The sequence below is a fragment of the Haliotis rubra genome, unplaced genomic scaffold, assembly GCF_003918875.1.
Source record: "Haliotis rubra isolate DU_JTF1 unplaced genomic scaffold, ASM391887v1 Scf13, whole genome shotgun sequence".
Lineage (NCBI taxonomy): Eukaryota > Metazoa > Mollusca > Gastropoda > Lepetellida > Haliotidae > Haliotis > Haliotis rubra.
In genome coordinates this window covers 4412830-4424546 of record NW_025765225.1, presented here as the reverse complement: position 1 = coordinate 4424546, position 11717 = coordinate 4412830, and the positions used below count along the sequence as shown (strand labels likewise).

Sequence of the window (11717 nt, the reverse complement as noted above, 5' to 3'; positions counted from 1 at the left end):
CTGGACAGTGCTATAAAATAATACTGATTCCGTAAATAGACTGATAAAATGAAATTAGAACGACTGTGCAGTGGAGGCTACAAGACGTGCAAGACTACAAGATCGTTTATCGGCTTATATACCAAGGATTAAATATTTCAGAGGTGGGTTGCTCGCTGTCGCTTGGGATTTGAGACAAATTGTACAATAGCGGCAATACTGTGAATTAAAATAAATACTTAACGGCCAAGTCCAAATATGACTACATTCAGCATTTGGTCTTGTGTTGCTCACTCAATGACGAATTACCATCGGGGGACCTTCGGGATTTGGAGGGTTCGATCTTGGAAAAATGACTCACATTAAATGATAAGCGTTACCTTTATAGACATATGTGTATAGGCAGGTAAGTAGATATTTAGGTGGATAATATAGAGGTTATCCATAAATGTTTCATGTCTCCATGTCATTGAAACTTCTAAATGCTCACACTTTCTTGACACGCATTTAACCATGGAATAAATAGAACAGTGAAATTCCAATGGTTACTATTTTTAGAAGCGCCAGTAAACGGCAAGGTTTGACCGTAGTTAATGCATGAAGCGGAGGTGTATGTAGCAAGTACACGTTTCTCCAATAGATGGTTCCGGGTGTTCTAAGAAGTGACAAATAATACGTTTGATTAGCTTAATCGTGATCTTGTGAGGGTTCTGCTCATATGTGAGTATGAACTGGTCACAGTTGCGAAATGAGTACCCGTTAGTCGACCGAACTTTCTAAATAGATGTTTTTAATAAGCAGTTTTCTGTGGTCAGTTGAATGCAGAGGCCGATGACGTACTAGAAATAAAAACGAGTGTAGTCCAAATATGTATCTATATATCGTATTTCCATGCATCAAGTTTATTTATTACACCAGTTAAGAATCAATATGCTCAGCATTGTCAATACAATTGTATTTTATTGTATTATATTACTTTCAATGAAAGCGACAGAAAACGTTTGAAGAATGTGGTTTTTTTCTTGTTCATCTTTATAAAGTTTCTTGTAAAATGAACTTACCAAGAATAAGTGTTTGTTTTGTTTGTACTTATTAAAGTAATTTCCTACTCGGAATAACTTGCGTTACAAGATATCAGTTATGGTTGAATGTTTTGTATGATCAACACTGATCCCGGTTGTACTGATGATATTGTCATCTTGATAATTTCATGCTGATAGTACTGGTCCAACAAAGTTATGTTGTGTCTTCAGTTCCTTAATTATGTAAATGATAGTAACAATACCCGAAAATGTAGAAAGTGGTGCTAAGTTACGATATTCATAGGACTCTTATAAAGTCAACTTCTTTGGGTGGATTTAAAAGTTGGTGTGATGAACAACGGGGAGAGTTCTATGGATATACAACTTCTTAATTATTAATGTAAGCGACGTTTCGGTGTATCTGCTAACGCGTTATCAACCGAGTTGACTCTACTTTGTAAATGTCTCTTGTGCAACTGTGGCTGTTGTTTGTGGAATTTGTGAATTGAGTTATTGACAGTTCCATGGGCCTACTTTCCTTGTTTACCGAGTTCCTACATATTACGATTCCATATCATACTGTGAATATATTGTGTTATCACACACATTCTCATCATTATAATTCATTTATGTATGTTTGACAAGATACGTGCATGTTGTTTAATATGCTTTAAATGTACAACTACTGGTATTGCCACACTACGCTGTGTTAATTCAAATATTATCTAACACTCAGTACTCTACAGCGGACTTTACAAGGGCGACACAAACATGCAGCGACGTTGTACGATTGCGACTCCATCATAAGCAGTGTTTATGAATAATGAATTATGAATTTATGTCGCAAATTTGCAATGTTGCAAAGGTAAGATAAAACAAATACAATCGTTCTGTCCCGGAATCCGAAAGGAGGGTTTTGTCGTCACAAGTAAGCACAAAAACCTCACGTTGTCGTCTCCTTTATTGTTATTAAATACATTTTCAAATATGTTTAGACATAGACGATGCCTACATATCCAAAATTACCAGAACGTACTGTGTATCCTTAGCACTTGCTCTTTTGGTGCCAGAAATCGGCTTCACTTCGAAGAAATCCACCTCCTGCAAAACAGAAACGATCAGTGCTACGACAGTCGTAAGTTTATGTTAAGGTATGGGAGTTGGTACTAAGATCGCTTTGTACAACGGCACCTAGGAACATGTATGACGACCTGAGTCGTTATTATTTGAGAATCAATCATTTTGCATTTGAACCCATTTGAATAAACTTATTTACTCCAAAAAGTCCTATAAAAACTTCTGTATCAGGACAATGCTCAGCAAATGACAAACACAAATGGCAGGGGTGTATTTGGGGGAACGACAGCCTTACCTGAGAGGATGCAATGAATGCTACCCTGTTTTTTCCATTGTAACCATTGACAGAAACCGTGACAGCGTTGGCATGCCCACTGGTCTTAGCAAACGTATGCCACGCCAGGCGCTCACTGAAATTACTTGGAACAGCTGCAAAACGAAGCCTCAGATGTAATTTGAATTAAATTATATTGAGATTATGTGTTCTGCTATGGACATATGCTTTGTAATACCGATTGCATGTGTCAAAACTAAAGATCATATCGCTTCCAAACGTGTGTCAGATAGGTTACAATTGCAGTTGAAATGATGTGAGAGGGGTTTATTATCTCAATGTAATATTCATTCAACTACAAAGAACAACCTTATGGTAACACACACAATGTTTATGTGAAATATTTAGGCATTTAATATAGTTTATTGAATACCATATTGAATGTCACATCATACACATCGTTATAATGTTCACATTGTGATTGTCGGCGATGGTGTCCCAAAAGCATAATGATCGTTATAAATATTTGAAAAAACGCGTAAATACCTCCTTGAGATGACGCTGGTCATGAATATTTTTATGTTTACTTTTGTAAATCTTTTCTGCTGTCTGCTTTCAAGAATTTCAAATCAATTTGGGGCGGTGGGGTAGCCTAGTGGTTAAAGCGTTTGCTCGTCACGCCGAAGGCCCGGGTTCGATTCTCCACATGGGTACAACTTGTGAAGCCCATTTCTGGTGTCCCCCGCCGTGATATTGCTGGAATATAGCTAAAAACGGCGCAAAACCACACTCAGCCAGCCAGTCAAATCAATTTACGGACCTCTGGGTATTCATACAGTTTCAGATCTGTGGGATTTTGATTGACTTTTTACAATGGTCATTCCAAGACTGTTCAATACAGCACAAATAGGCAACGTTTCAACAAAACTAGATTTTGGTAAAATATCACAGAGTCGCTGTCTGTTTATATTCAGTTTATCACTGTTCTCTGTCAACCGTACACGTCTCTTGTCAATGGGGGCGGTGGGGTAGTCTAGTGGTTAAAGCGTTGGCTCGTCACGCCGAAGACCCGGGTTCGAATCCCCACATGGGTACAATGAGTGAAGCCCATTTCTGGTGTCCCCCGCCGTGATATTGCTGGAATATTGCTAAAAGCGGCGTAAAACCAAACTCAGTCAGTCAGTCAGTCTTGTCAATGGTTCTTGTTGGCGTCCCGCAGCTGCCAATATGAGCAGAGACATCAACAAATATGTACACAGTACTCACCCAGTAATACTGCATCCGAGCCGCCATAACCACCCACAGTCATGTTGTTGATTTTCAAGTCATTTCTGTTGTCAATGGAAGCCACGGAGGACTGCGCCATAAACATCACACTGTTGACACCAGCAGCGATCTCAATGCTCTTCACACTGTTGCCGGCGCCGCTGCTTAGCCTGGAGAATAACATATATACTGAGTGAGTGAGTGAGTGAGTGAGTAATATGGTTTTGGCCGCTATTAGCAATATTCCAACAATACGGCGGGGGACACCAGAAATAGGCTCCACACATTGCCTCTGTGTTGGGAATTGAACCCGGGTGTTCGGTGTGACGAGCGAACGCTTTAACCACTAAGCTACCCTACCGTCCCCACATTATACTGTCTACCTTTGAGATGTCATGGTGGGAAGTTTCATGTCAGTTTGTATTTTGTACAATTGCTTTTGTACATGACACATGCAAGTGAGAAACCGAAATCAGGGAACAGTTATGCAAAACAACGCCATAAAATGATATTCCGGTTAAAATCACATTAATCGCTTGATCGAAAACTTCATTATTGTTAATGCCTCAGTGGTGTTTCGGTGGCCCTTCCCACAGTCCCATGACGTTGTGCATTCGTGGCATGATGTGGTGTTCATTAGCCGTTTAATTGTTTTCAACGATCAAACGTCAAACAAGCTTCCCAAAGCAAGTTTGTAACATTCATGTTCTCCATGAATGTTTCACCTTGATGAGGTCATATGTCATACTTATTTCTCTGGTAAAGATGCTTGGAGCTGTATGTTTAGAACAACCAACACGTTATTAAAGTAATGTTTTGAAAAACTATATGCTAGAGTGTTACCTCTGCATTCTGAGGTATTCTCAACCTACCTGGCAATATAGAACTGCACCTCCTCCACCTGTCCGCGATCAGTATCGATTCTTCCCCCTACCGATATCGAGGTGGCACCGTGCATGTTGTAGGTATTCACGTACTTGTCATACGTCGGCCTCTGGTGCGATGGCATAATCGTTAATCTGCAATTGCATTGTCAAAATATGACCCATTGGAATACTAAAAAATATAATAAATTGGCATTGTGAAAAGTTCAAATGATCAGTTAGTGTTCAAATTCAAGAGTAAACCATTCTCACTTACTAAAACCGTTTGATGGTTTTCTGTCGATACATAAATGTTATAGATGGTATAAGACAGATGACCTTGAGTATTGAGACCAAAATATGTTGAAAAGAAATTAGGGATCATGAATATTTTATAAATTATGTTGCTTTCTGATTGGTTTGGGTTCTGTTTAGTTCTATTTTGGGTTCTTTGTTTGGTTTTGGGGCTTTGTTTTAGTTTGGTTTGGTTTTTAATTAATTCATTCATTCATTCATTCATTTATTTATAAAAATTGTTTTCCTTTGTGTCGTTGATTTGTCCTATTTCGGTGGAGGGGAGGGTAAAATGACATGTATCTAAATAATCATCGCAAGTATATATAGATATTCCTTTTCAGCAGAGCGATGCTTAAGAAGTATTTAACACTGTCACAGCAGAAAAACAACGGTGGCGAAACTGGCTTAAGCGTTGTTACAACAAGAGATGCCTACGATGAAAGTTCAAAAAGTTTTTACCCATGGAGGCTGCCGTGGTTGTTTTGGATATCCTCGGTGTCGTATCTGAAGATGGAGTTGCCGCCGTCGGTATAACCAGCAAAGTAAAGTTTCTTGTCATTGTCGTTGTAGTAGATGTGTTGGATGCGACTGTCGGCCATGTTCTGTGTGTCATAGTCCTCGATGCCTTATTAACAGAATTTCTTTAACGTCAAAGCAACATTTGATTACTGCAGTGCGCGAACAAAGTGTCTCTAGTTGGACATCATTGCACTGAAGATTTTTGTTTGTTTTTTTACGCCGCCGTTTTTTATGATGAATATTCGGCAATATTCCAGCTATATACCAGCGATCTACAAATAATCGAGTCTGGACCAGAAAATCCAGTGATCAACAGGATGAGCGTCGATCTACGCAATGGGAGTACGATGACATGTGCCAACCAAGTCAGGGAGCGTGACCACCCGATCCCGTTAGTGGCCTCTTATGACAAGCATGGGTTTCTGAAGACCAATTTTAGCCCGGATCGTCACGGGTATGAACAATATCTTATAAAACAGCTTCTTTGTAGTGTCTATATGGACCTTCATGCATGCGGCTGAACATACAAATTCGGCCTAAATATTTCGTTTTCTTAACAAGTAGCGTCATCTACAATCCATCTTGAAAAGCGTACAAGGATTCAAAGGTCCGGGTTCACCTGATGTTTGCACATTGCAATTTCCCATTCATGATTTTATAAAAACTAAAATTGTATTTGTTTTAGTCGTTGGCGATGAATTAAGTAAGGTAATTTATTTAACCTCTGGGTTTCCGATGTATTTATAATTATATCAAAGTATTCCTAATGATTTAAGGGGAAGGATATTTTGCGTCCAGGATCCAGTAATAAGGCGAGATGTACACTTCTTGTTATCCTCGGCCTTTCAGCGGCACACCATACATGTGTTGGTGCGTACCGGTAATTCGCTGTCCTTTCAGATAGTTACCTCCAACACAGTAATCCGTCCAGATCACTTTTGACAGCAAATAATCCATTGCTAAAAGGCACGGGACTTGCACCGGGATGTGATGTGGGTAACTTTGGAAGAAATAGCTGTAGATAACCTGCAGTAAAAGAAGCTCTGGTCGTTAATATGGGCTTAGTATGACTGGAATCCAGTGATCAACATCATGAGCATCGATCTACGCAACTTGGATATGATGACATGTGTCAAATAAGTCAGTGAGCCTGACCACCCGACCCAGTTAGTAACCTCATACGACAAGTATGGGTTGCTGAAGACCAATTCTAACCGGGATTCTTCTAATTCCGTAAGGAAGTTACAGTTGGATTACAAATGTATGCTGTGGACATATATTGAGCATGAAGTATAAACCAGCAACAACGAAACCATACAAAACCTCAATCATGAATTAAAAAAATGTCACTGTATCGGCTTCGCTTAGTGACGAGCTTTTACTCCATGTTCTGCAGAACGTGACTTTCAACAAGTAGAATTGATCCACATTTCCGTTTCACTGTATCTCTGTATTTACTGATGCATTACATTAGGTTTATGGTATTTGCCACCCTGCCTTTGTTTACTAGACCACGGAACGCGGTGCGACTGATTTAAAACAAACAAGCACAGCGGTTACAAACGCGGGCAATCCTATTTGACAATCATCAGACTATTCCCAGTTGCGTGTGTTTTCTAGAAGAAGGCGGTTTACCTTAGGCTGCTGGTCTCATTTGTTAATAACGTTCCGGGATTATATTATTATTTTCCTGATATTCTGTAGGTCAGAATAACCTAGCGCTTCCCTGGTCTGCTTTTGGCTAAATGTCAGCAGAGATTGCAGGATTTGTTCCAATGTGTCACAACCAGTATGTTAACTTAACGCAAACACTTAACCGTCAACATTAACTGGTGGTATATTAATCAGCGATATCTGATGACACACCTTCTTGTGGGTACCTTGCAGGAAGCTTGGTACTGTAAGCCCACCTACAAGTTGCCTAGCTGTGCTTGCTCGTGGCGAACCTGTAGGTCTTTATTACTGTACAAATCTAACAGTTAACAGAAAACTAAACATTTCATTATGTTGCATGCTTTTTGCTAATTTTTCACTTAACTGAGGCATGAACATTTATGTATCACTATTAAACAATGATGATACCACCGTCGGTACCTATCACAAACACACTCAAAGTCAAGTCAATTGTTTACCGATAAAAAAAAATCATGTAAGCACGTACCATTTTCCTGTATGGATCTATGGCGGTGTCAGTGTAGTGATTCTTTCCTAGCTGTTTGTCACCAAGAAGTTTACCACTGGCGTCGTAATGGAAGAGATGCCCTGACGTCAACAGCATGGACACAGTACCGTCGGTGGCGATGTCGCTCTTGCACTTGGTTCCGGAGCAGCCGTGAGCTATATTGTTTATTCAAACCTCAAAATAGATATACACGAAAACGGCGACATCATTAGAGTCAATGGCGACATCATTAGAGGCTAAAATATCGCCTATGTGACTATAAATCTTAACTCCCTCAGTATTAGAGTCAAATGTATCATAGTTCTCTCTAAGTTCAAATTAGACAAATACATTTGAAGGTTTGAAGCCCTTGACCTGCATGTGATGTATGTTGCAGCCAAAAGTCTACTTTGAATGAGGCCTTTATGCTGTCTGGCCATATATCTTTGAAATGCTTATACGTGAAACACAGGGGCCTCAGTTTTCAGAATCAAGAGCAATATATATTTTCATGCAAACACATACCAACATTCCAGACCTGTTTGAAGTTCTGGTCGAGGACTGTAATACCAAAATCTCCCTGGATGAGAATTCTAGGAGTACCAGCCACATCTCTGACTCTGATACCAGTTACCTGGTATATACAAGCATGTTAGTTGAAGTAACAAGCAGGGTTTTACATCAGCATTGGGAATATACCAACCAAGTCTCCCCCGGGGTTACCAAATTTAGAATTCTAACATTGTACCATGTGAGCTATCACTCTTAAGCCCTTCCAATACCGGTGTCCAGTCTCAGGGTACGTGAGTATGATCTGACTCCCATAATGTATGTTTATATGTTTGTTTATTTGTTTGTTTTTTATCCCCGCATTCCACACATATGACGGCGGTCTGTAAATCATGTCTGGGCCAGATAGTCCAGTGATTGACATCATGAATATCGACCCATGCAATTAAACGATGTCCTGTGATCCACCAAGGCATTAAGCCCAATCACTTGATCCATTCAGTCGCTCGTAACGACAAGCAAAAGTTGCTGGGATTTATATTCATAACTTTACTTCTACCAGAATCTGCAGTGTGTGTGAGAGAGAAGAGAGGGGTTGGGGGAATTAAACCCAGCTGTGACTAGCAGAGCTCGGACACCTAGATCAACCCAAAGGAACACAAAGGCACATGGAGGAATAAGATATGATGTAACGTGTGTTTGTTTTCCACTTTTATATTTAGAATTAAGCTATTGATCATATAGTCAAGATATTCTACGTTTTATAGAGGGCATTTAGTAAATGTTCCCCTGGAACAGCAGCAGTGTTCAGGTAACTACATCATTGTTTACCACGACGTTATTCTAGGTTTATTTAACACTCATGGCAGTGATAATAGTAATACCCATTTACACTTTCACTTAATGAGTTAAGTTGCTCTACGTAAACCATCATTGTTTCCTAATCGTCAACTAATGCACATGCATAATTCTCAGCAGGTAATCCATGAATTGTCATTAGTCTCATCACTCTCGCCATTCCGGTATTGACAAACGGTTTGTACATTAACACTGTCAACATTAAGGAAGGATAAGAATCTATGGATCAACAACTTCTTTATTAAAGGGAGAGCGACGTTTAGGTGCACATTATAGGTTCTGAGACCATTATCAAGAAAGTGATGGAGAACCTACATCGACACGTAATAAAGAAGTTCTTCATCCAAAGATTATCCTTCCTTACTGCTCCAACTTCTAAATGCCTCTCAAAGAAAATATCCACATTGACCAACCTCTGAGCTGAATCTCCATACCCCGTCAACAGAGGACTCGGTATTCTTCAGCCTTAATACATATCCGTCTGCAGTCAATAAATGAATAATATACACAGTCACAGTGCAGGCTTTTTGTACTTTTGTATACACTGGAAAACTTCAAATTTGTTTGAAATTAAATTTATATTAAGTAAAGTAAACAAACACGGGGCAAAAGAAGGCATATTTCATAGTGATGAATGAACAAAAAAAGTAATGGTTGGCTAGTTGGTTAGTGATGTATTTTGAATAGCAGTGTTTTGGACCTCATGTTTCGGCGACTGTTTTCTGCCTAAAAGTGTTTTGGGACTGAAGTAAACGTTTTTAAATTTCTTTCTCAAAATATAGTTTTCAAGTGTGTACTTCTTTTTGCCCTGCAGTGTTTCCAAGAACATATCATTGGCCATCAAATCATTCAGATAAGAAGAGTATCAGCTGTTTTTAAAAAAATTAACAAAGATCCAGCTTTATAGTCGGTAAATGACTGTGGACCAGATGATCCAGTGAGCATCTATTTCCGCATTTGAGACACGGCGGCATGCATCAAACAGGTCAGCGAGCATGAGCACATTTATCGACAAGCATGGATTCCTGAAGGCCGCATTTTAACCCGGATCAGCATGGGGAAAGAAGGTATGAGCTCTCTGGATAATTAACAACAAATGGTCAAAGGATCCCAGTGGCAGCATACACCATCGAACCAGTTAATAGATAATAGACCTACTTGCGGAACGAGATACCTCTACTGACCTCCTGATCCCTGCGCATGCGCACCAAAGTTAAATGGCCCACTTCCGGCAACATACACTCTCCCCTGAGAATCAACGGCGGTGGAAAGGGCTGTGTTGATGCTGGACGAGGACCCTGAACAGGCATATTAAACATCAATATATAACACACAAATCAAAATGCTGCCATTAACAAACAGGGTTGTAGCTACAGATGCCAATCGCGTTTCCATGTTCTTTTGCAAGGACGAAGTCATCAGTAGACTTTTCATTTAGAATCATTCTTGGATGTCCTTTAGTACAATGTGCCTTCTACATAAATATTTGTTGTAGTAACTAGTTTGTAGGCATGTAAGCGCAAAGCATATCGGTAGCACTTCCCGTTTACCTCCACTTAAGTAGCTGATAAGGCTGACATTAAGGTTGAGAGGCGCGCTCCCTGCTCCGTGTGTCAGCTGAGCCGTTGCTGCTAAACACAGAACTACCAACATCTTGTATTCACTGAAACAATTATATTAGCATTCTTAAAAACTCTCACTTTTTCATATGTTACAGTCGTATTTGACGTAATGCTTACCACTTTTTCATATTTCAGAATTGTCAAATATTCCTTCTTCCATATTTCAATCTCATCTAAATTCATAACGATTGAGTCATTTTGGGGTGAATATATCATGAATAAATACAATACAATTACACTAGTTCTGTGAATTTGACATTATACTCATTTCGTATTTAGATTTTGCAGAAGCATGATTATGCAAAGGGTTTAGTCGCTTTTATTTGCCTACAGCGGGTATCACACAATACAGAATACAAGACCACACACAGGTGACCCGATTAGGAAGGACATGCAGGTTATTGAAGTGAGCATTATCATCGATGTACCTACCTTTGTTTACCTGTCACGAGTGAGTATATGCCAACATAATCTGACACAGATATATACAAAAGCCTGTGAATAGAACACGTGTCGGAATCTAAGTTCATAATGAGTTCAAGACAGACTTTCGGATAATCTTAAACAATGTTGGTTCACTTCAGTTCAAAATTCTAATAAATGTTTTATCACTCCCAATTTAAGACACTTTAAAATGTGGAAAGATATTTAAATTCTGATATTGCTTTACATCTCAGATCTGCACTTTTCAAATTTAGATATGGTAATTTTACTAAGCAGTTGAAACTGGAAGATACAAGATAAAGTTAATTACAATGAGAGAAATATATATTTTGTAAATTGAATGTAGATATTATTGAAGATGAATTTCATGTACTGTTGAAGTGTGAACGTTTTTCTTATTTAAGATTGAGATATATTCAGACATATTTGACTGATTTTGATCCAAATGCCAATGTTATCAACATTATGAAATCAAATAATCACTGTGTGATAAACGATGTTAGTATTTTTCTGTATCACGTACTTCAGCGCTTTAGAATTGTTCCTATTCAACAACATGTGCACTAAACTATCAATATCACAAGCAAATGACTGTATGATGGGCCTGTGGCCTTTTACTGAATAAACTTGTCTGTCTGTCTGTCAAGACAGCAGAACGACCATTTCGAGTGACAATGGTCTGAGATATATTGTATGAACTTACAGAATATGACACTATTATTATTTCATATTTCAAGTATTGTTGGCTGTGTCATACGATATGCAAAAACATGTTTAACAAGTCCATCTCTCTCTACAATTTTGCGACTGCAGATGAAGTGAGAA

At 39.0% G+C, this 11717-nt stretch overlaps 1 protein-coding gene across 1 annotated transcript; it reads right to left on the bottom strand.

Moving 5' to 3' along the window:
- Positions 1–1944: 1944 nt before the first annotated feature.
- LOC124267207 lies at positions 1945–10915 on the bottom strand. Its single transcript, XM_046702123.1, has 12 exons — positions 10881–10915; positions 10377–10489; positions 10011–10124; positions 9240–9307; positions 7984–8092; positions 7459–7634; positions 6206–6323; positions 5238–5403; positions 4491–4637; positions 3619–3788; positions 2374–2507; positions 1945–2102 (listed from the first exon to the last, which is right to left on the bottom strand). The coding sequence occupies exons 2-12, from the start codon at positions 10477–10479 to the stop codon at positions 2010–2012; spliced, it is 1398 nt and encodes a 465-aa protein (XP_046558079.1). The 5' UTR covers positions 10480–10489; positions 10881–10915; the 3' UTR covers positions 1945–2009.
- Between the last annotated feature and the right edge of the window lie 802 nt (positions 10916–11717).